The sequence below is a fragment of the Triturus cristatus genome, chromosome 4_2 (genome assembly GCF_964204655.1).
Source record: "Triturus cristatus chromosome 4_2, aTriCri1.1, whole genome shotgun sequence".
Lineage (NCBI taxonomy): Eukaryota > Metazoa > Chordata > Amphibia > Caudata > Salamandridae > Triturus > Triturus cristatus.
The window spans coordinates 155,444,650-155,470,789 of record NC_140586.1 but is presented as its reverse complement, the minus strand read 5'-3'; the positions used below and the strand labels follow the sequence as shown (position 1 = coordinate 155,470,789).

General features: G+C 46.2%; 1 protein-coding gene across 1 annotated transcript in view; it reads left to right on the top strand.

Moving 5' to 3' along the window:
- Positions 1 to 26,140, top strand: part of BAZ2A (bromodomain adjacent to zinc finger domain 2A) — a 1,031,051-nt gene that overhangs the window by 465,661 nt on the left and 539,250 nt on the right. The window contains exon 13 of the mRNA XM_085600883.1: positions 10,020 to 10,085. Coding sequence (XP_085457009.1) covers positions 10,020 to 10,085 — 66 coding nt within the window. The remainder of the gene's footprint in view (positions 1 to 10,019; positions 10,086 to 26,140) is intronic.

The window sequence follows — 26,140 nt, the reverse complement described above, 5'->3', positions numbered from 1 at the left end:
GTCCACACTGGACTTAAAAAATGCATATTTTCACATTCCCATGCATCCAGCTCATCGCAAATTCCTCAGATTTGTGATAGCAGGCAAACACTATCAGTTCAAAGTACTTCCATTCAGAGCAACTACTGCCCCAAGAGTGTTCACCAAATGCCTCACTGTAGTGGCTGCTCATCTCAGAAGACAATAGATCCACATGTTCCCGTACCTAGACGACTGGCTCATCAAAGCCAGCACATACCAAAAGTGTCTACAACACACTCAGGCCACACTAGACTTACTCCACCAGTTGGGCTTCACGGTAAACGTATCAAAGTCCCACCTGCAGCCTTCACAGACAGTCTTATCTGGGAGCCACTCTCGACACTCAAATGCTCTAGCCTCTCCCATCACAGCCAGAAATTGCATTATTCAAGCTCTGTTACTTCTGTTTCAGGCCAACCAAAAATTACCTGCCAGATCCTTCATGCAATTGCTAGGGATGATGGCAACATGCATAGCAATAGTGCCTTATGTAAGACTACACATGCGTCCCATACAAGAATGCCTGGCACGTCAGTGGAATCAGTCACAGGGTCAATTGACAGATCTAGTGTTAGTAGACAGTAGCACCCAGCGCTCTCTGCAGTGGTGGAACCCACAAAATCTATCAAAAAGGCGGCCCTTCATCAACCCAATTCCACAGATTGTGCTAACAACAGACGCCTGTCTATCAGGTTGGAGTGCCCATCTCTAAGATCACACAATCCAGGGTCTCTGGGACACCAAGCACAAACATCAACTATCTAGAGCTCCTGGTAGTATTTCTAGCACTCAAAGCTTTTCAGTCTCACCTCATAGGCAAAGTTGTTTTAGTCCGCACGGACAACATGACAGCTATGTACTATATACAAAAACAGGGTGGGACACACACTCTCCAACTGTCACGCCTCTCTCAGACCATTTGGAGTTGGGCAATCCATCACAGAATTCATCTCATGTCAGAACACCTTCCAGGAGTGAACAATCAGATTGCCGACCTCCTCAGCAGAAGAAGACAGCAAATACACAAGTGGGAACTTCAACCCCAAGTTAACCTTCAATATTTTCGAGAAAGGGGATTCCCACAAATAGATCTGTTTGCCACAGTGGACAACGCAAAATGCCCAAACTTCGCCTCCAGGTTGCCACGCCCTCTCTCCAAAGGCTATGCCCTATGGATGAATTGGTCAAGGATTTTTGCCTATGCTTTTCCACCTCTCCCATTCCTTCCGTTTCTGGTTCGGAAGCTCAGGCAAACATCACTCACATTAATTCTAGTAGTCCCTACATGGGCTTGTCAACCTTCGTTCATCACACTATTAGAACTATTGGTGGCTCCACATCAAAAGCTGCATCTCAACTCCAGACTTCTCACACAGAGCCATGGAGGAATCAGGCAACCAAACCCAAAGGAACTCAATTTACTGATTTGGCTCTTGAAACATAGTTTGGATGTTTAAATCTGTCACAGACTGTATGCATATCTTAAATGAAGCAGGTAATCCTGTCACCAGAGCTTGTTATGCTGCAAAATGGAAATGTTTTGTTATCTATTGTGTTAACAACAACATTAATCCTTTAGATGCTTCAGTTCAAAACATTATTTGTTACCTTCTGCATCTACAACGATCTAGTTTAGCTTATAAATCTATTAGATTTCACCTTGCAGCAGTCGCTGCATATCTGCAAAACAGACAGCATTTATCCTTGTTCAAAGTTCCTGTGATGAAAGCCTTAATGGAAGGCTTACAAAGTGTAATTTCACCCAGAATACCTCCAGCACCAGTGTAGAATCTTAACATTGTACTTACAAGACTCATGGGTCCAGCCTTTACGCAAATGTCCTTGGCAGTGCCCTTCATGGAAGGTTGCCTTCCCCATTGCAATCACTTCATTAAGGAGAGTTGGTGAGCTACAGCCATTAACTTTAGAAGAACCCTTCTTTCAGCTTCATAAAGATAAGGTAATTCTTCACACCAATCCTAAATGTCTCCCGTAAGTCTTGTCTGCTTTTCATATTAATCATTCCGTTGAGTTACCTGTCTTCTTCCCTCAACCGGATTCTATAGCAGAAAAAGCTCTTCACACACTTGATGTCAGAAGAGCGTTATTGTATTATATTGATAGGACAAAACCTTTTCGTAAATCAAAGCAACCTTTTTTTTGCATTGGCTCCATCTCACAAAGGCAATCTTATCGCTAAATCATGCATTTCCAGATAGATTGTTAAATGCATTAAAACCTGCTATGCTAAAGCTAAAATAACTTCATCTAAACCCCCTAGAGCACATTCCACTTGCAAAATACGGACATCTATGGCCTTTTTAGGTAACATTCCCATTGCTGATATATGTTAAGTAGCAACATGGTCCGCACCACACACATTTACTAAACACTATTGTGTGGATGTGTTAGCACACCAACAAGCCAATGTAGGACAAGCAGTGCTAAAGACACTTTTTCAGACATCTGCAACATCTATTGGTTAGCCACCACTTTGGGAGAATACTGCTATATAGTCTATGCAAATCATGTGTATCTACAGCACACATGCATCGAACAGATGCTTACTGGGTAAGTTTCATAATCCTTTTATAAATACACTTTTTCACTTAATCTTTACCAATAAGATTACAGTCTGGTAAAACAAGCTGCTTTACACTCCGTCTGGACCAAGCCGGAAGGCTACTCTTCACAGCTACCACTTAGAGAGCTTTCTATGGTTGTCTAAGACCAATAAAATCGCCTTAAGGGTTGTCTGGATTAGTGCACACTTACATAAGTGAGCACCATATACTAAGCCAGCCCCCTACAGTCTGCATCAGCACTAGCTTGCTGTCAGGCCGTGAAAGGCTGTTAGCAGAGTACAGGGGGGTACTCCAAGGGAGCTCCCCAGTACATGAGATCATACTTCCAACCCTGGAATCGGTGTTGGGGTATGAATCCAACATGTCTGATACCAAACATGACTGGGTTCAGTGCAGCCACTATATAGTTAGACATCTCATATTGACTGATGTCCAACATAGGTACTAAAGTGGCTGACTGCACTTGCAAATCCTCGAGAATCTACTCCTGGGTTTGTAGAGGTGTCCTGCACATACAGGGGCTCCCTGGCACTTTTTAACCAAGTACCCTGCCCTTGGGACTAAAGAGCTTGCCATAGAGGTGATAGGTTTTAAGTTCAATGGCCTCAGATATAAGGGACATTATTTATGTTGTGAGAGGTGCAAGCACCAACTCACACAGGCTTAAATGGCAGGCCTGTAGTCAGAGTTTGTGTACTCCCATGGGTGGCACAATACATGCTGCAGCCCATGGGAGACCCCTGGCTCACCTATGCCGTGGGTACCTTAATACCATATACTAGAGATTAACAAGGATACACCAGTAGCCTATTGTGGATGTACAAAAGTATTTACCATGGTCTATTTAGGGTGAAAGCACAGTGACTGGGGTCCTGATTAGCATAATCCCAGTCAAACACCAAGCAACAAGTGGGGGTAACCATAAAAAAGCAGATCCTACTTTCCTACAGCTCGCATCTGTCATTGTAAAGAAATCATAGTGCCGTGAGTAGTCCTATATCGGCAAAGCATATCTCTGGGAAGGCAATTATCCACAGACTGGCTCTCCGTTGGTAAGTATGGTTGAGGTGTGTTGGTAGTAATCTGGTTATGTGGGTTAGGGAAGAGTCGGGCCATTTATTATTGTATTGTACATGTGTGCTTGCCTCAGTGTCCTAATTTCCCGGTCTAGGTTTACTTTGATCTCCCGGGCCATGTGCCTGTCTCGCCCATGGGTTGATGTATCCCAAGTCTAGCTACTCCTCCTTTGCCTCTTGCTTTCCTGACATTTAGCCATATTTACCTGTTCCTTTAAGCTCTTTCTTCTCTATCTTGCGCTTTGCCTTTGCATTGTCTGCTTTTGTCACCAGTATCTGTCATGTCCCTGTCTCCGCCCTTTCAGTGTTTTTCGGGGCCTTATCTGCTGTTTTGTCTGAGTCTTCCACCGCACTGACTGGCTACTGCCCTCATATTTCTCTTGTCCCCCTTTTTTTGTTTTTTTTAATGCTTTATGCAAAATCAAAACAATACAAAGACATTGGCTGTATGTTCAATAAGAAACCGTCGATAAGATACATCATGACACCTCTGGCCCCCAAATCCTCAACAGTATCTAATAATGGCATCAGTTCAGTGGCCCCCCGTAATCGCCCCGACATTCCCAAATGTCAGAGTTCAAAAAGAAACTTAAGAAGAACCGCCCGCCGAACAACAAACCTCCTCGTATTGCGTATAAAAAATTAAAAGTTCCTAAACGTAATGCTGGATTTGGTATCCCGGACTTTTTTCTTTATCATAAAGCTTTTATCTTAAAACAAAGTTCATTATGGTTTAATTGCTCCTTTTTAAATAATTCTCCTACGTGGCTTCGTATTGAGAAATCAATTACGAATCCATTTCCTTTACCTTCTTTGGTGTCCATGCATAATAATGCCCCATTTATTCAAAAGTCAGTTATTATTAAATCCACTAAAATGTTATTTAATGATCTTGACTTAATTTTTCTTGTTTCCATGAATAACACTGTTGAATTATCTTTATGGTATAGTAATGTTATTAAATTGAATAGGAATGTTAATTTCTGGTTTTCATGGATTAAGGCTGCCATTTTTTATCTTAAAGATGTCTATTCTAATAATACGTTTATTTCTTTTGAAACGTTGCAAACAAGTTTTGGTTTATTTGAATCTGATCTTATTAAGTATCAATATTTGTGCAATTCAATTTTAGACTCTTTTCCTACTGCCATCCCCTCTACTGTTACAGTTGACTTAGCAATTTATATTCAAACAGTTTCAAAATCATCTCATGGGGTGTCTATTTTATATAAAAAATTATCTGATACTCTAGGTAGCAATATAGAGAGGATTTCCACGTTTTGGAATAATGAACTTTCACTTTCCTTGTCCACTGACACATGGAAAGATATTTGGCTTAATAGTATATCTGGGTGGTTGCCTGTTTCAATCTACCAAACGAATTCTTATATCCTGTATAATCGTATATGGACTCCATCACGTTTGTTCCAAGCTAAACTTCTCCCCTCTCCTGATTGTTGGCATTGTAAATCACACCCTGGCTCATTACAACACATGTTTTTTGATTGTCCTTTGGTTTTTAAATTTTTGTCTGAAGTCTGGGATATCATTAAGAAGATTTTTAAATTTCAACTTGATCTTTCCTATCAGTTAATAATCTGTAAATCTGCCATTCTTCCACAAAACATACATGATTTAGAGAGTAAACTTTTTGATTTTCTTATTTCAGCTGCTTTAAAATCCATTACTTTTTGTTGGAAAGATGTCTTTGTATTATCTGTTCATGCTTGGTGGTCATGGGTTATTCTTTCCAGAAGAGGTGCTCAATTATCTATGAAGGGGATCACTCATAATTCTTTTTCTTATCAATCTTTTTGGTTACCTGTTGATGAATATTTATCCATTTAATGCTGTATGAATAATTTTAATTCAAATTTGTACTTAATTTGATCAGTTTTATAATGGCATATAGTAGCTCTGTTTGCATTTTCTACGTCAATTGGTATATTTGTACCTTCCATTCCCCTCCCTCTATTCTCCCTTTTGGTATTTTTTGATTATGTATTTTCTCATTACCTAAGATAATTTTTTCTATGATTTTGCTTACGATATACAATGTTATTTAGGTATTATTGCTTAATCATAATATTTTATGTGCTGTCTATCTTTTTAGTTGTATTTGAACAAAATTCAATAAAATATTTTGAACACGAAGAAGAACCGCCCGCCAAAGGGCCCATCGTGCAATCTCCGCAGCTGCCGCAGCTGTCGCCCCACACCTCCCGCCCAGCCCACGCCAGCACAGACCAGCATCCCAAACAGAACAGCCATGATGACATCACGTCTTGCCATGTTCCTCAATTCTCCGTAATTATAACCCTGGCGCCGCGCAGTTCACCCCACTCCCGTAGGCACTATTCCGGAACTGGAATGTGGTGGGGAAGAGCTCGGCAGGGTAGCGATGTATGTCTTATACGGGCCCCAAATGTCTTTAGGTCGTGCCACCGTGGGGAGGAGACTAGAGTAGATCTCGCTGTTTGTGCTGCAGAAAGCCATGGAAGTGAGCCATGCATCCGCCGTGGGGGCCATTCGATCCCCCCAGCGCTTAGCAATCTCTCGCTTAGCAAGCAGGAGGCCCAGAGAGGCGAGCCTTCGTACAGTCTTAGGGAAATTTACCGTGTAGCCCAGCAGCGCAACCTCGGGTGTGGGAACCAACGTGAGCCCCAGCATAGTGCCCAGGATCTCGTGCACCTGTGTCCAGTATAACTGCAGTCTGGGGCACGTCCAGGACAGGTGTGCAAAATCGGCGTGTGGTGCAGCGCATTTCCAGCATGTGTGAGGTCGAGAGGGGTCAATGGCGTGGAGTCTGTCAGGGGTCATGTAGAAGCGGCGAAGGAATTTGTAATGGAGGAGCTTATGGCGACTATTGAGTGATATCGTGTTAGTGACTTTGCAGCAGACGGTCCATTGTTCGTCCGTGATCGGCCTGCCCAAGTCCGACTCCCAAGCCGCCCGCAGCCGGGCATCCACATAAGGAACCAGAGCTGCGCATGACTTATAAAGCTTAGAAACGATGTGGGCTCCCGTGTCTTTATCAATGAGGAGGGTGAGGGGCTCAAAGGACTCCGGCTCGAGGGGGAATCCCGCGATTTCCGACCGCGCCGCGCAATAAAGCCGGCGTAGTACAAACTGATCCATGAACGTAGCCTCGCTGAAACGCGCCTCCTCCGTCATCGAGAATATGTGCCCGCCAGGGTATAAATCTCCAATCTTAGTGAGGTTAAACTTATTTAAAGTGCGCTGCACCAGGAGTTCTCCCGTACCCGGCAGCAGCCCAGGGTTGGGAAGTGGGAGCGAAGAGGAGTACAGGCAAGGCCGGCCTAAATAACGAGCCAGGCGACCCCAGGCCCAGCTGGTGGTGGACACAGTTTGTATGTCCACTGGGCTCCGGGGAACCCCCTCGGGCAACACTGCCGACAAGCGACCCGGGAGCACGAAATCCGCCTCCGGCCGAAGGAACGGGATCCGTGCGTCAGGATGATACCAGGCGTAGGCGTGCGCACATTGAGCAATCAAATAGTACAGGTACATATCCGGTACACCGAAGCCGCCTCTGTCATAGGGGAGCGTAAGAGTCCTCCAGCTGATTCGGGGGCGCTTCCCGCCCCAAACCAGCTTAATCAAATGTGACCGCAGGGTGGAGAAAAGTGCCCGAGTAAGAGGAATAGGGATATTATTAAAAAAATACAGAAATCTGGGAAGTACAACCATTTTTATAATGGCAATTCTGGCCGACATGGAAAGCGGGAGTCGCAGCCACCCCTCCACCTGCGTCTCTAGCCTGGCAATCGCGCGGCCATAATTGAGGCGAATAATTTCGTCAGTGTTCAGATGTATCTGAATGCCCAAGTACCGTACCGAGTCGGAGCACCACTCCAACGGGAACTCGCACTGCCATTGGGACGTGCCGCTAGTCAACGGAAAAATTATGGACTTGTGCCAATTGATGCCCAGTCCAGAGTGGGCTCCAAAGCGGAGAATTTCTCGTATCAGGGGAGCCAAGTTGACCTGAGGCTCTCTGACATACAGTATCGTGTCGTCCGCGTAGAGGGAAGCCAATAAGGGACCCGTCCGGAACTGGAGACCCCTGTGCAGATGCCGCTCCTGGAAATGCCGAATTAAGGGGTCCATAGCCAAAATGAATAAGAGCGGGGAAGGCGGGCAGCCCTGCCGCGTGCCCCTCGTGAGAGAGAAAGGGCGAGATAGCGTACCATTGATACGCAGACGAGCCGTGGGGCGGCTATACAAAAGCCGCGTCGTGGCGAGGAAGTTCTCCGGCATGCCCATGCGTTGCATGACAGCAAGAAAGAAAGGCCACTCTAGGGAGTCAAAGGCCTTCTCAGTGTCTAGAAGGATAGCCGCGGCAGGCGTGGCCGGGTTGATTCTGTGGAGAACCGTGAACAACGTCCGCAAATTTAGAGACGTGGAGCGACGCGGGACAAAGCCCGACTGCATGGGCGATATAATGAATTCCATCAATTGAGACAGTCTGTTGGCCACAATTTTGGCCAGTATCTTGTAATCGAGGTTCAATAGGGAGAGGGGCCTATACGAACCACGCAGCGTCGGGTCTTTATTTGGTTTTGGGAGCAGAACTATTACCGCTTCACTAAGGGTCGCCGGGAGGGACCCACGCTCCAGCGCCTCTGCGTAGACCTCAATAAGCCGTGGCGCCAGGAGATCCGCAAAGGCCTTGTAGAAATCCCCAGTGAAGCCATCGAGGCCGGGGGCAGAAGAGCCGCGAAGCACCTTAATCGCGCCCCGAACCTCAGTCACCGTTATGGGCTCCGCCATGAACTCCTGCATACGCCTATCGAGGAACACTAGCGCGATTTCGGACAAGTAGGCCTCACGAGAGGCCGAGGATTCACCTAACTTGGTCTTGTATATCTCCGAGTAGTAAGCCAGGAAGTCGTCCCTGATCTCGGTAGGCTTAGTGTGCAGCGAGCCATCCGTCCCCCGCACCTCGACTACCAGGGATTTGCTGTACGGGGGTCGCAAAGCCTGAGCCAGCGTGCGACCCAGTCTATCCCCCTCCCCGTATCTACGCGCCGTCTGGTACTTCCCCAGGTACAAAATCTCTCTGTCCGCCGCGTCCCTGAAGTCGGCCAGGAGGCGGAGTCGACGAGCGGACACGTCGGCGGTGGGCGCAAGCAGCGCCTCAGCGTCAACTGCCCTCAACTGTGTCTCCAATTGTTTAATCGTCCTGCGCAGCGCCTTTAGGACCCCAGGCTGTTTGGCTATGCAAATTCCCCTAATATATGCCTTGAATCCCTCCCAAAGCATGGCCCACGAGTCAACCGATTCGGTGTTAATCGTGAAATAGTCTTCGATTGCCTCGGAAATTTCGTGGACAAATAAGTCATCCAGGAGCGCCCTCCCAGGGAATCGCCACTGCCGCTCATAACCCTCCGACCGCGGGACGTCCAAGCACAATGACACCGGGGAGTGATCCGAATATGTTCTGGGGAAGGTCTGCATCGCGCGGAACCATGGGGCCAGGCCTGGGGACAGGAGCCAGTAGTCAATCCTGGTCCAAGTGTTGTGTTGTCCCGAGAAGTGTGTGTAGTCAGTGGCGTGTGGATTGCGCCTGCGCCAAATGTCCGTCAGAGAAAACTGGCTGCATAGGTCAAGTAGTGCGCGTCGCGCCCTAGGCTTAGAGTGAGCCGCCCCTGAGGTACTGTCCAGACTCTCGTCCAGCAACAAGTTAAAGTCACCCCCAAGTATGAGGCCGGCCGGTTCAAGAGCAGCAAGCTGGGCGGCGAGCTCATGAAAAAATTCCGGAGAATCAGTGTTAGGAGCATACACACACACCAGTTCTCTTGTCCCCCTTAATCTCTCTGCCCAGTGTTTGCTCCCGCAATTTGTATCAAGCCCCTACGCCTACCCCCCTGCATCAGTCTGTGACTTGGCCCTTTGTTTAAATGGTCGCTGCTCTGCCTCCGGCCCTCCCATGTCTGTCTATCCTCTGTCCCTTATCGTCCATACCCATGCCCCCCCTCCCCCATCAGCCTCCCTGTGTTTTTCAGGTGTCTACAGCCCCAGCCCTGATGTCCGTCGTGCCCACCATGCCCTGATCACCTCTGCCCACCTTTTGCTTTAAAGTTTGTAGATCTGCATCCGCTTTCTCCTACCTCCTTTCTTGTTAACCTCTTTCCCTGTCATCCCTACAATCCCCTTACATGCTTTAAAGTTTATCTTTTCAGTTTGTTAAGGCACATTATGGCGTTTATAAAGCCTGTATGATGCAAATGAGCTTTCCTCCTCCAGTGTGACTAGCCTTTAAGTGTTTTTCAAAATTGTTCCATATGTTTTCATAATTTTACTCTTTCTGTAGGAAAGAAACAAACGAAAGCAAGATGAAAAAGTAGCTGCTCTGAAGGAGGCTGAAAAACAAACAAAGGTATGTGCGTAGTTGCCAATGTTCAGTCCCATCCTGAATTCCTTAAAGGTTCTGCTACATCTAAGATACACTTTGCTGAACAGATTTTGTCCCTCAGTGGCTTAACCCTGTATCCATTGTGACTTTTTAGAGAAGAGGTTATTTGAAGGAATGAATTTCCATGCTTGTCTTTACCAAGCCTGTTGGTCTTTGCTACTTGCTGACATTTTGTTATTGTGCAATATCTTGATTCACTGTGTTTGGGATCACACCAAAATCCTTGTAGTGGAGTTGTGTAATTTTTAAGCCTAATAGTGATGATTTAACAGTATCTGTGTACATGGAATCTCAGTATCCAGTCTTAACATAAATCCATACATGGTGGAAAAATGGCAGTATCATAAAAGGGTTTGTATTTTGTTAAAAGTTGGAAAGACACAAGTGGCCTCATTTTATGTTTGAGCCTCTATTGAGTGTTGTGAAAGAGGCAAACTTCCAAATCAGTTTTAGTAGCCATTACTGTTTACAAAGTCTCAGACTTTGGAATAGGCATGTATGACACAAAGTGCGCAATCCACAAAGATAAATCTGGTTATAACATATGTTTATGACAGAATTTCCCTTTTTTGTTAAATGCTAGGCAGGAATCTGAAAAGGGATTCCTGGCATCCATAAATACAGTTTCACCACCCTGTAAATCTGTATTTGTAAATCGCACTTGAGTGAAAAGTGGGTGTTCTAAGTCATGATTTGCCTTGGGAGTTTGGGAATGCCCACAAACATTTTATATTTTTGTGAGCCTGCCCAAACTGCAAACCAACCCCTTTCTGCTGTGGTAGTGGTTGGAGATCCGCTCCAGCTAAGGGCTGGAGTAGCTCCCTTACAAGGTTTGAAGGGGAAAAAAATCACCCCACATTTCGTGAGAGTGTGGGGTAATGCTTTCCCGATTGAGAAAAAAATCCCTGCAGTGGGAAAAAAGACAAACAAATCTAGTTTGTTTCTGCATTGAAATGCTGAGCTTTTGACTTTGCGAATTCTGTTTGCTTCTAACATGATAATGCTTGTGTGAAGATTAATTTGGGGGGTGGTGTGAGGGGGGTGCAACATGGCTGCAACTCTGAGGCTCTTGATGCCCGGAATCATCATACATCAGCATCTGGTTGTTTATACATGCTACCCCCTTTTGAAGTAACAGCCCATGTTTGCGGACTGAACAGACAGCCCAGAGCTGGCTGGTACTGCAGCAGCCGAAACTGGAACTGCGAGGCTAGGCCAGCCTAGTAATCAATAGTTCTACGCCAGCGGGGCGATAGCTGCAGAAGCAGAGCGTTGGAGCCTGACAACGCGTGTGAGGAAAACTAACTGGTTTTGCTGCTGAACCCATCCTGTCCTTTGTGGGGAGCGGGGTGGAGATTGCCAAAGAATGCCAATGTGAAAGTGCTGAGGATCAGGTTGCTGTTGCCTGATTTGGGGCTGCCTACGCTGGGGGTGTGATCTGCCTCGGGCTGGTCGATTGGTCTGCCTCGGTCAGGCAGCACAGAGGCCGAGTAGCCGGTGTGGCACTGCTTGGTGACTTTGGACAGCCTTGTGACTCTTACGTGGGTTGTGCAGGAGCCGCATTGTGAGTGGGTAAGCCTTCTGTAATTTTGGTGACGGGCTTGCCGGCTGCGTGCCCTGTTAGTGGCATAACCTGGATGTGTGCACTGGTGTGTGGGCCCCTACTGTTCTTCTAATTCTGCCCATTTCTCCCGAGTCTGCTCGGGCCCCCTGGTGGTCTTGTGATGTGGCTGGACCCTCGTTGAAGAGATGTAGGAGACACTAGGGTTAGCTGGAGGTGCCGCTTGACTGACTGTGTGCCCCCCTCGCTGCAGTGCAGACTTACCCCATTGGCCCCTCTGAGGCTGACTGGGAACTCTTGGTGACTGTCTGGTATGTGGCCCTAGGTTTTTCTGAGTTTGCATGGGGTGAAAGGTGTTAACAGCGCTGCAATGGGGAAACTGGACTGGAGGCAGCCCCGTCTTCAATTTGAGGTGTGAAAAAGTATACATACCGTGGCATCAGAGCCTGCTCTGGAAGAGGCTGCAGGGCAGGCACTCGGTGAGGGCACCTCGAATGCGCAGGAGACACTGCTGCTCTCTTGATGCTAGACCTCAGTGCGGCATTCAACACTGTATCGCATAATCTGCTCACTGAGCGTCTGTAGGGTTGCTCTGTCTGCCATATGGCCGTACGATGGGTTGCCTCCCTTCTTCAGGGGCCCATGTGCGGCAAAAAACCCCACCACTCTAAAGTGTTCACTCTTCAGCAGGGAGTACCTCAGGGTTCCTCTCTGAGTCCAACCTTATTTAATTTATATATGCTCCCCATGGCTAAAATCATTGAACGTCATGGGTTCACAGTGATTCCAACATGTTTGATACCAACACGACAGGCTTCGTTAGACCCAGTTTAGAGTTAGCCATCGCATAATTAAGCATGGCCACTCTATGTATGGTAATGGCTGCTGCACTTAGAACCCGGCAATGGACTCCGTGGGTTGTAGGGGTGTCCTGTTCATGCAGGGGCACCCTCACACTTGTAACCTAGCATCCTGCCTTTAGGATTGAGAGGCCTGCCTTAGGGGTGACTTATAGGTTTTAAGTGCAGTGACCTCAGATATAAGGAAACCTATATGTATCTTAAGTGGTGCTAGCACCAGCTTACACAGGATGCAATGGCAGGCCTGTAGTCACAGTTTGAGTGGTCTGTCATGGGTGGCATAGTGCATGCTGCAGTCCATGGGAGACACCTGGTGTACCTATGCCCTGGTTACCTTAGTATAATATACTAGGTACTTACTAGGGGGAACCAGCAGCCCACAGTGACTGGGGTCCTGATTAGCAGGATCTCAGTCAGACTAGTCAGAAAACAAAATAACATCAGCAAAAAGTGGGGGTAACCATGAAAACAGATCCTACTCTCTTAAGGTGTCTTCAACAAGTAAGTGGGGGTATCCCTCAGAGGCTACCATGAGAGCCAGTAAATCATCCTCAGCAGCAGCTGAGTGTGTCCGGAATATCCAAGTGTATGCATGTCCACCAAACATACTCAGACAGTTTAAATATGAGGCATCAACGTCTTCCAGATAGATTAAATATGAGGCATCAACGTCTTCCAGAGAGTTTAAATATGAGGCATCAACATCTTCCAATAATATGAACGCGCAATGAGCGAGTACATGACCAGTCCAAGTTTCAGAACAACAGTACTCTTAGGTCCAGAGCTGTCCTCCAACATGGAGACCTATGAGAAAATGATACCGGATGTTCGTCCTAGTTACTCGACCAGTGGCAGGCAAATGCCTACGGTCAACACATAAGACTGTAGACAAAGAAGGATAACTAGGCGGTCGCAGGTCGGTGAGAGGATGTGCCAGGACCTGGCCGGGAAGCCCCCCGGGCCGGACGGGAATATGGATGTTCCAGGGAAAATGTATTGAATCGGGTTAGGGCTGAGGTGAAAGAATACGTGTGCCTAGATCGCATCCTTCCAATCCGACAGTTACCGAATAGGGAGATTCAGACGTTAACCAACATCTCTATTCCCATTATTTCACCTATGCAGGTTTTTTTCCAGTGTTATTAACTGTGCTGCTTAACCCCTTCCACGCGCATGACGGAACCACGCCGTCATGAGCCACAGGCGGCGTGTGCTCATGACGGCATGGTTCCGTCATGCTACGGCCGCTCCGCCCACGCAGCACTAATTCCCCGCCTGTGCGGGCGATATAATGAATGGGCGGAGTCGTGACGGAACCGCGCCGTCATGAGCACTGCTCGCCCGTGACTCATGATGGCGTGGTTCCGTCACGAGCATGGCGGCGCCGCGCTCACCCCCCCCCAGCGCCGCGGCGGAATTTGCGCCGCAGCAAAGGGGTTAAAGGGGGTTACTATTTTATTCGAATATTTAGGTTGAGAAATTTTTGAACCTATTTATTTTAGGACGTTGTGTATGTATGGGTATGCAGTGGTTTGTCTGAACGATTGGTTTGTGGTTGTGTTGGTTGCACCTGCTCTATTTATTTATTCTTTATTATCATGCATTAACCTCCAAACAGTTTCATTTTCTGAGATATATTTAATAAATTTGGTATATTGTTGATTGGATATTTTGGTGCTTTATGTTGTTGAGGGTCAGTTTCTTGTACCCGTGTACAAATATCAGTGATGATTAGCACCTTCAATATACCTATTCAGGCAGGGGGATTTCTCCTTGTTGGTATTACCCAATATATTGACCCAGACCTAGTTGCTGCTGCCATATTCTTGAATGCTTCTAAAGTATTTGATTGCCTGGAGTGGGATTATTCATTCATGGTGCATTCCCCTGGGTTTTGTACGCCCGATACAACTACTGTCCACTGAGCACAGATACGAATCAACAAAACATATTCAGCCCCTTTGAATATCACTAGGGACACACACCAGGAATGCCCCCTGTTACTGCTCCTTTTTGCTTTTGCACTTGAACCGCTAGATGCTAGTCTAAGGCAGGATTACTCCCAGTATGCTATATGATACATGAGTAGGTACCTTTTGATTTTCCAAATTGCATATGGCATGACCATGTATGTAAGAGAGCCGCGTAAAAGTCTCATTTTTTGGTAATACACCCATTCTGACGTGCTTGTGGGGGTTACCATCAACTGGAAAAAAAAATCACATCCTGCCCCTCACTACCAACAAGCCACACTTTGCGACTAAATTTCCATTAAAGTTGTGTGAGAAATCCCTAAAATACTTGGGAATATGGGTGCACAGAGACCCAGAGGTGGTGTTCAGGTAAAACGAAAGGGTTGCTATTGCCCGAATAATGGAGTGAGTAACTTGTTGAATACCTCTGCCCCTTTCCCGGGTTGGTTGGGTGGGCCTCATGAAAATGCTCATTATACCTCAGATGTTGTATATCTTAATAAAAATTCCACTGCCACTCTACAAGGCATGCTTCACATCTCTAAGATCACAGATGGTTAGTCTGGCATGGACTGGTAAGCAGCCTAGGATTAGTTGAGAGACCCTTATGCTATGAATAAGTTTGGGTGGGTTCGAGGCACCAGATCTTGAGCTCTAGTATTTATGCGTGCAGGCACAATGTGCCCATCACTGGTACAAGCCCCATTCTTCCCTCATTTGGCGGTTGCGATGGATAGTATCTCCCCGACTCCTCGATCTTCCTTCTAGGGGGGCTTGGTGTCTGGTACTAAGAGAGATGTTACGACGGTTGTGTGTACTGTGGGCCGTGGGATAAGCTTAACAAAAGGTGTGGGACCAGCTATGTTTATTAGTCCCAGCTAACCCTGGACTGTCACACTTTGCTGCATATAACGCATGAAGTCGGTGCTCATAGCAACTTCAAGGCGCGATGGCTTCTATCTGGGGAAGACCTATATAGAAATTATTCCTTTCTCATGCTGGTCGAGTATAGGGGATACTCAGGATGGACATGTTTCTCTACTTTTGTCTACAGTGTAGTTGTAGGCAGTCGCATCCATAGTTCCCGCAGGAGCCAGTTCCTCTATCGTATCGTCCGCTTATCATTTATTAACTCTACTGTACAGTGCCTCTCAGGAAGGATGGGTGGCTCCTCCAAGAGCGGCGCACACAGACTTGGCATGGGAACTGTGGCAGGAGCTGGGTGATGATCTTTAGACTTATGTCTGCCATCAGACGGGCATGGTGTCCTCTAGTTGGCACTTACGCAGTATCCATTATAAATTCTTGTCAAACAGCATGTTATAGACCAGGTCTGCTTCATAACATTGGTCTGCAAGAGGATGCGAATTGTGGCAGATGTGGTCACCTAGGGACAGAGTTTCTTCACTTAGCATTGTCATGTGGAGCAATCTATAGGTATTGGACTGAGGTGCTAGATGCGCTGTCAGAGATGGTGGACTGCAGGGTACTGATTGGTCCCACTGTTGCACTGTTCGGGTACTTGCGAGACTTGATACCCCCATGCACGATTTACAGCGCTGGCTCTCTTACTGACGAAGATGCAGGGAGCTTGCAGATAGGACAGAGGGCAGGCACCCAAATGTAAGCATTGACTTGGAGGTGTGCTATATTGTAATGAACAGCTTGAGCTTTACTACCAGATGTTTCTCAATCTCGTGATTTTTGGGCTCTGCTTAGAACATACCTGCTTGCCCTTGATGTGGAAGCGGAGGACGAGGCCTCTGGTGCTATAGAGGCAGGTGAAGGGGTTGAGGGCGGTGCTCATGAGAGGGAAAGGCAGTGATGCTGTGTGTGGCATGAGGACAATACCTGTGGTCCAGTAAAGGCGAGTGTGTGGGTGCTCAATTGGTAAGATGTTGGTGAGTATTGCTGGGAAGCAGTGCGCTGCAAATGATCATGCTTTCTCTGCTGACTAAATCTACTTGTGCCTCTTATGAAGTGGATCCCCAAATGACTTGCATATATGATGGTGTTGAAATGATTAAGTTATGCGATTATGAATAATGTGTTACTGCTCTGCTGTAATGTGATTCTTTTCAAGTTTATTAAATGTATATATTAACAAAAGTAAAATAAATTGTCATGTAAGTGGATGCTGCAGCAGACTACATCTTTACTAGCTTACAAACGGCATCAGAATGATGAGAGATACATTTTTTCATATACTACAAATGGTTGTCTGGAGCTCACCAGTGGATTTACTTCTAAATTGTCTACAAGTTGTGTAAATAAAATAGACAAAATTAGTTAAGTGTGCAGATAGTTCTGTTTATTATGCGTAAAGCAAACTTCTAATCAATTCCCATCTAGTATGATAGGATAATCGTAGAAATTAAAATAGTCAAGTCAGTACAGTGAGGGCATCCAAGCAGAACAACAATAGCACATGCGTTGTAAGCAAGCGTTCTGCTAGTTTTTATCAAAGGGAATAAGCAGTAACAATTCTCTGCCAGGTTGGATTTGGTAAGCATAAGTTGCAGCAGATGTATTTAATCGAAAATACTTTTTCAAGGCTTTTTACTTATGATAAGCAATGAAGGATGCTTCAAGTCTTGTGTAATGCCAAAGAAGAAGTAACATGATAGATGTTAGAGCTGGTAGTATGTTTGGAAAATGGATTGTGATGTCAGAGTAGAGCAATAACCTCAACGTAGAAAGAGCCAATATATTTGAGAATCAAGGTAATTAGTCATCGTAAAGTGACAATCTTCATCAGGTACAGCGGTTATGATGTTCTTTCTACATTGTGATTATTGTTATACTCTGAAAACCATCACAAGCCTTTCTTTGGAAAAAACAATTGTTAAAGAGGCATTGTAGTTAGGTGAAAATGTCATACTGTTTAAAACAAACAAAACCACTGAAATTCACCAGTTTAAGTTATCTCAAGTAACTATAACTCATGACCTAAAGTAGCTATAACTTGTGCCCCCACTATGCAGTGTTGTCTTGTCATTTCAGATGTTGCAGTGACACTATCAGTGATGTCATAGAACTTGTGATGGGTGATGTAATATGTGAGGTAATTAGTAGTGCATGTCGAAGGCTGAAATGATAGGTTCGAGGCATATGAGCTGCAGATTACACACTATGCATAGATCGTCATCTGGTGTTGGGCCCGGATGTTTGCACTTGTTTTTGTCCTGGGAAGTCTTTGGAAGTCACGAGGTAGGTGACTCCTCCTTAGGATCATAGTGCGCATGAGCATCTGCTCCATCTTCAGATTGTTTTTTTCCGCCATCGAGCTCGGATGTGTTTCTCGCGCTCCAGTTCGAAACCGTTACCGATTCCTGTTTCGCCACGCAATCCTTCACCCTTTCGACGGTATTGTCTTGATCGCGAACCCCAATCGGCGCGCATCTCTACAAGTCTTCGATTCCGGTCGTCGAAGAGGACCTTCGGGCCGACCTGAGCCTTGGCATCTGGCTCATGGAAAGGATGCCTTTCAAAAAATGTCCTCGATGTGGGTCGAAGTTTCCCCACACTGATCTGCATGAGGTGTGTAACCTCTGCCTCTCTCCCTAGCACAAGGCCGGAGACTGCCTAGCTTGTGCCTCTTTCCGCTCGAAGAAGACCACCCGGGATCGACAAGCTCGAAGGACCATGGCTCACTTATCGAGTTCGATCCCCGACGACATCTTTCAAGAGGGCGTCAATGTGCCAGAGGAGCGGGTCGAAGAAGGCCTCATCAGCGCCTCCGAAGCCGATGACTCCGTCGAAGAAGTGACTCCAGCTCAACGGGTCATAAGTAGAGACGTCGACCCCGACCCACTCCCTACTACAACAAAGGCTTCGGTCACACCTTCATCTTCGGGCTCAGGTGCACACCGACACACACTACTTCCCATGCCCCGCCCTCGGGCCCGCAAAGAAGCCTAGCAAGCCTTCCGGCGACTCTGGCTCGAGTCTGCCTGCCAGCGGCGCCGAAGCTCAATCATCGGCACCAAAAAAGAAGCCGCACCCATCCTCCGGGCCGACCGCTACTTCCACCCTGAAGCCCTCGGCACTGAAGACACCAAGCAGTGACTCCCTGGAACCGAAAAAACACTCTGAGACGACGAAGAAGCCACACCCCAAAAGTTAGGACTCACACTCTTCGGAGCCGAAAAAACCATAGTCACCGAAGAAGCACACAGAGACTGGTAAACCACACGTCTCGAAGCCCAAAACCGGCCCTGGAGCCGGCACAGTAAAAGCCCTCGATGCCGACACACTTGGCACCGAATACCCACCCTTCAGCAGAAGAGCTTTTTCGACCAGACCCTCAACAAAAAACACTAACTAAAGACCCTAAAACTGGTCAAGTGACTCAGAGTTCCAGAAAAAGACCACTGGACATGTCTGCACCAGCTCCACCACCTAAAAAGAGGGACATAGCCACATCACCTCTTAGGGTCCCTTCTCCACCTCCCCAACCACCCCGTTCTCCTACGCCATCCCCTACACCAGTAGATGATGACGACACATATGATGACACAGGGGACGGTGACAACTACCTACCGCTAGGGGACCCCAGTCCACCAGGTTCCCCTGATCCCTGGGATGACTATAATATGCCTGATGTCCCGCAAGATGACATCTACCCCTCTAGGCCTTCCCCACCAGAAGACAACATGGGTTTTAATCAGCTGATACACCAGGCTGCCCAGTACCACGGGGTCGACCTACATACAGAACAGGTCGAAGAGGATTTTTTAATGGACACTTTTGACACCACCCAAAGGTCCACATCCAATTTACCCATGCTCAATGAGGTTATTAAACACGCTACAGAAGTATTTAAGGATCCTGTCAGGGCTAGAGTCATCAATCCTAGAATTAAGAAAAAATACAAATCTGCCCCTACAGACTCAGCTTACATTAAGGGCCCTGTTCTATTAGACTCCATGGTGGTAGTAAATGCTAGAAAAAGGGTCAATTCGCAGACATCAGGTGATGCAGCTCCGCCCGAGAAAGAGTCTAAACTCGACGCCTCTGGCAAAAGAACAGCGTCACAGGCAGCTAACATTTGGCGCATCGCAAACACTCAGGCCCTGTTATCCAAATACAATAGGGCTCACTATGATGAGTTGGAGTCCCTACTCTCCAACACCTCCTGGACAAATATAAACATAAGGCCAACGACCTCATACAGGAGGGTAAAATTATCACCAACACCTCCATCCGGTGCGCTCTCCATGTAGCAGATACAGCATCCAGAGCAGTAAACACAAGCGTCCTCCTTTGCAGGCACGCGTGGCTACGCATTTCCGGTTTTAAACCTGAGGTGCAAAGCTGTATCCTCAACCAACCATTCGACCTACAACACCTTTTCGGCCCTAATGTTGATGCATCCCTTGAGAAGATGAAAAAGGACACAGACACAGCCAAATCAATGGGAGCCTTGCAATCGCAAGCTCCCAGACGTTCTTTTCGTCGCTCATCCTACAAGGGCAACTCCAGGGGATACTCATCTGATACCCAATCCACCTCTTACAAGGCTCCCACCCAATCCACCTTCACCAGAGGTTATCAGAGAGGAGGATACAGAGGCAACAATAACGAGGGCAGAGGCAAAACTAACATCACCTGCTCTGCCTCCACCCCTGCCCAATGACTTCCCTCCGCTTCCCCCGGACCATTTCACTCCTGTCGGGGGAAGACTACAACCGTTCCTTCCTGTCTGGACCAACATCACCACAGACAGGTGGGTGCGAAAAATAGTGCAATCAGGTTACTGTCTCGAACTAACCTCTACCCCCCCAAACATTCCACCCAAACACCTTCCAATGTCAGCAGAACATTTGTCACTCCTGAAACAAGAGGTAAATTCCTTACTACAAATAAGTGCAATTGAAGTAGTTTCCCTGTATCAACAAAACATGGGTGTTTATTCCCTGTATTTTTTCATACCAAAGAAAGATGGCTCTCTGAGACCTATTCTAGACCTCAGGCCACTAAACCTATAAATGCAATCAGTCCATTTCCACATGGTCACACTTCAGCAAGTCCTCCCTCTACTTTCACAGGGCGACTTCCTAGCTACCTTAGATCTCAAGGGTGCCTATTTCCATATTCCCATTCAAGCAATTCACAGAAAATATCTCAGGTTTGTAGTGGACGGGCAGCACTATCAATTCAAAGTACTCCCTTTCGGAGTCACAACAGCAGCATGGGTATTCACAGAGTGCCTAGCAGTAGTCGCAGCCCATCTAAGGAGACAACACATTCACGTCTTCCCATACCTAGACTACTGGCTCATAAAAGCCAGCCAGTACAACCAGTGTGTTTATCACACTCATGCAACTATCCAATTTCTCCACGACATGGGGTTCACAATAAACCACACCAAGTCTCATCTGCAACCCTCTCACACGCAACAGTACCTCGGCGCCACAATAGACGTCTCAAAAGCGCTAGCCTATCCCAGTCCAGCCAGAATAGCAAGCATTCTCGCTCTCCTACCCAAATTTTAGCCGCATCACTATTCTAGCTCGAGTGTTCATGCAGCTCATAGGGATGATGGCCTCTTGCATATTCATAGTGCCTCACGCAAGACTCCAGATGCGTCCCATACAAGAGTACTTAGCACGCCAATGGAACCAGGCTCAAGGTCAGCTAACAGATCTGGTGTTGGTAGACGGTCGCACTCATCGCTCTCTGCAGTGGTGGAACACCAAAAATCTTTCCAAAGGGGGACCGTTCCTAGAGCCAGTTCCTCAAATTGTCATGACAGCAGACGCATCGCTCTCCGGCTGGAGAGCTCACCTATTACATCACACCATGCAGGGCAGGTGGACACCTCAACAAAAGTTATTCCACATCAATCACCTGGAATTACTGGCCATATTCCTAGCCTTAAAAGCATTTCAAAAACAAATATCAGGCAAGACTGTCCTAGTCCGCTCAGACAACCTGACAGCCATGTACCACATACAGAAACAAGACGGGACACACTCTCTGAAGATCTCTTAGCTAGCACAGAACATATGGAGATGAGCTATACCTCAGGAACTTTTTCTCCGAGCCCAACATGTCCCAGGAGTCCAAAACACCATAGCCGAACTGTTAAGTTGTCAAACGCAACAGATCCACAAGTGGGAACTCCATCCACAAGTTCTTCAACCATTCTTTCAAATTTGGGGGCAACCACAGATAGACCTCTTCGCCACCCACGAAAACGCCAAATGCCCAAGCTTCGCCGCCAGATGCCCACATCCAAAGGCAATGCGATATGGATGAACTGGTCAGGCAGATTTGCGTACGCCTTTCCGCCTCTCCCACTCATACCACTGGTGGTGCGCAAACTACAGCAACACTCACTGACTCTCATTCTAGTTGCTCCAACTTGGGCCAGACAACCGTGGTACACCACATTGCTGGAACTGTCAGTAGTTCCGCACCAAAGATTACACCTCTCACCATGCCTCTTAATCCAGAACCATGGAGAGATCAGACACCCGGACCCAGCTCAGCTCAACCTTGCGATCTGGCTCCTGAAATCTTAGAATTCGGTTAATCCTCCTGACTGTATGAACATCATTAAGGAAGCTAGACGCCCTACCACTAGAGCCTGCTACGCAGCCAAGTGAAAACGGTTTGTGATATATTGTCATAACAATAACATAAATCCCCTAGATGTGTATATCCAACACATCATAAGCTACCTACTACACCTACAAAGGTGCAACTTAGCTTATACGTCTATTAGGCTACACCTTGCTGCCATAGCAGCATATCTACAAAATAGACCACATTTATCACTATTCAGGGTACCTGCCATCAAAGCCTTTATGGAAGGACTCAAAAGGATAATTCCTCCCAGAGTTCCACCCTCACCTGTGTGCAATTTAAATATCGTTCTCGCAAGACTAATGGGACCTCCCTTTGAACCTCTACATAAATGTGAGCTACAATTCTTAACATGGAAGGTTGCTTTCCTAGTGGCCATAACTTCTCTAAGAAGAGTTAGTGAGCTACAAGCACTAACTATTCAGGAACCATTCTAACAAATCCATCACAATAAGGTTGTTCTCCGAACTAATCCTAAATTCCTCCCTAAAGTCATTTCTCCCTTCCACCTTAATCAATCTGTGGAGTTGGCCGTAATCTTCTCGCAACCACACACAGTCGCAGAAAGAGTTCTTCATACTTTAGATGTTAAAAGAGCATTGCTCTATTACATTGAGAGAACACAACCTTTTCGAAAAACTAAAAAACTTTTCGTTTCTTTCTCACCACCACACAAAGGCAATCCCATATCAAAGTCCGGGATAGCCAGATGGATTGTTAAATGCATACAAATTTGCTACCACAAAGCAAAACATACTTTAACTGTTCCTCCTAGAGCCCACTCTACAAGAAAAATAGGGGCTTCTATGGCATTTTTAGGGAACATTCCATTAGATGACATCTGCAAAGCAGCTACATGGTCTACACCGCACACGTTCACAAAACACTATTGTGTAGATGTGCAATGAAAACAACAAGCTAGTGTGGGCCAAGCTGTACTCAAAACCCTATTTCAGACTACTGCAACAGGTACTGGTGGCTGCTGCTAAGGAATGGGACTGCTATTCAATCTATGCATAGTGTGTAATCTGCAGCTCATATGCCTCGAAAGGAATATGCTACTTAACAGTATGCATCTGTTCTTGGCATGTAGAGCTGCAGATCTACACACGCCTCCCCGGCTTCCTTTATCTGTTACAGTATTATCTTATTTAGATACAGCATACAAGGGCATCTTCCTGTTTCTTACAAAGCTCCATCATTTCCCTGCTGGCGAAAAACAATCTGAAGATGGAGCCGATGCCCATGCGCACTATGATCCTAAGGAGGAGTCAACTACCTCGTGACTTCCAAAGACTTTCCAGGACAAAAACATCCGGGCCCAACACCAAATGGCGATCTATGCATAGTGTGTAGATCTGCAGCTCTACATGTTCAGAACAGATGCATACTGGTAAGTAGCATATTCCTTAGCTCAATGCACAATAATTTAGGAGTTTCAGTTTTTGTAAAAAAATTTTATAAGCGTTCATTTTTTACTCATTTCAATACCGAACTATAACTTTACTTAAACTTTTGTTTTGTTTGTGTGTGTGTATATTCATATATTTCACAGCGCCCTAGCCATGCGCTCCGTATGACCTCATGTATTACATCACTCACGGAATGTTTTATGACATCATTGATAAGATAAATGCAACATCTGAAATTACATAATTGGTGACAACCCTGTGCATGGTTGGCTGGAATGAAAGTTAGTTGCTTTAGGTCATGAGTTATAGTTTTTTGGGATAAAACTGGTGCATTTCATTGTTTTTAGTTTGTTTATAGCGATCTATTTTAACTGACAACTTCACCTAACTAGAACGTCCCTTTAACCTTTATTTTTTCAGTGGGGAACATATATATATATATATCCACCGCTATCCACCGCCATACAGTGGTGTCATCATTGATGTAATTTCAGATGTTGCAGACATGTCATGGGTGATGTAATTCATGGGGTCATCAGCAGTGCGTTGCAAGGGACCAAGTTAGTTACTTTAGGGCACTATATATATCTTTGTTGATGTTGTGGCTGCCAGTCAGAATACTATCTATGATCTGTTGAGTCCACAAATCTTTGCAGCATTAAATATACATAAATTTACACCAAATCACAAAAAACACTACTGGGTAAAGATCTAGCTTTCGGCAAAAATTGGAGTAATTCTGTTTTCAGTCATTTTGGCTGTAGCTATCTAATTTTCCTATGGAAAATTGCATTGGGAAATAGCCTTGTGGGACCCCACTTTTTCCCAGGCTCAGCTTGATGGGTGACCCTGAAACTTTAACGAAAGGAGCTAAGGTAGATGGGACTTTGTTTTGGAAAGTTTCATGAAAATTCATCAAAGGGCACCAAAGTTAAAAGCAAACCAAAAAAATTTTGATTACATGTGGAAATGCGGTCTAAACTATAATTACCCAGTGGCAATCGCCATTGGGCAATGTAGTAAAAAAACCCTGCTTAATTCTCTGTTGTTTTTATGTGTGGATTAACTAGGTAATAATCCTTCATTGTTCCGGAATTCATCAGCGGAATAACTCCACCTCAGATTGTTTTGTTCTGCCATTAGGCTCAGATTCTCAGGACACTGCTCTGAAGATGAAGCATTAAATCACTCCAAGATACCTTGGTCTGGTTGACTTTGACTTTTCCCCTTCAAGGCTTTTCGAGGTTATTCTTGAGAATGCATTGAGAACTTAGCCATGGAACAAACTCCTTTCCATTTTTGTCCAAGGTGCAATGTGAAGTATGCCTTATTTGAACACTACAACGCCTGTAATCTCTTTCTCTCCGGTGAGCACAAAGAGTATGCCTGAGGATCCTGCCTCACAATTTCTTGCACGGAAACCCTCGGGCATAGAAGGGAGAGACAGTGGATGCACTACAGCATACAATGCGAGGAGTTATCAGACATGTTTGACATCTTTGGGGCTGAAGAGGTTGACCCTTCTCACATCTTTGTTGGTCAAGAACAGGAGGAGGTGGAGGCCTGCTTTTCAAAGCCTTCAGCGACAATGCGTGCCCCGGTGGCGCCTTCCCGTCACTCTCAAGCTTTCAAGCGCATGGTTGTTGAGGCAGAGCAACACTCCGAAGGGAGTTTTGCATCAAACCTAGATGCAAGATTAAAAAAAGCTAAAGGTTTGAGGAATTGTTTTTAGTGGACAGTTCGAAATTGAGCAAGACGGGGGGCACCAACTCATATCGTGCTCTGTCATCAATAAGCTGCCCTGGCAACGAGAGGCCTCACTCTGCGCTTGAGCTGCATCCCCCATCTGGACCTAAAGCTCAGGTTTGAAGACACCAGCATTTCGGTCCCACGCCACGAAGAAGCCTACTTCGTGGCTGACGTAGACGCCAAAGTGCTAGCACACCCCAGCCTCAAGGTCGTCTTTTAAACCACCTTCAACGCCTAAATCGGAGACTTTGGAGTGATATGTAGTGTAGAGACTCGCTGACCTCCTTGTTGAAAATCAGAGGAAACTGTTTATCCACCTTGATACTGCCAAAATTCTCACTAATCCTCCAGATCATGGACTCAACACCACCCCAAAGAAACAGCACTTCGCCTTTGAGGAAGAACCACAGTCAACTCCTTCTCTGCCACCACCAAGTCCTAAGAAAGTCAGACATATTACTGCCAGCCCACCTTACTTTACAACATAACTTCCACACGACCTCCTCTACCACCAATCTCCCAATCACTGACACACTGTGTCCCAGGGAGAACGGACTAACCTCAGGAACCAGAGGAAGAGGGGTGGAGGGGGTAGTGAACCTTGGGAAGACAATCTAGTTGATCTACAGGATGACCCTAATTTTGAGCCGTACTAGTCAACCTGTCCCCACCAGATGATACCACGGTATGTTATGCTGTCCAACTGCACACAGTGTAGAGGTGGACCTCAGCAAGGCCTACCAGTGCTAGGGGTTCGCCCTTCTCTGCACAAAAGTCCTCAGACCAGAAAATAGAAGTTGGCACAGAAGCTGAAATAGTAAAAAGATATTTTATTAACCTCATGAGGTGGAACTACATTCACACAACACCC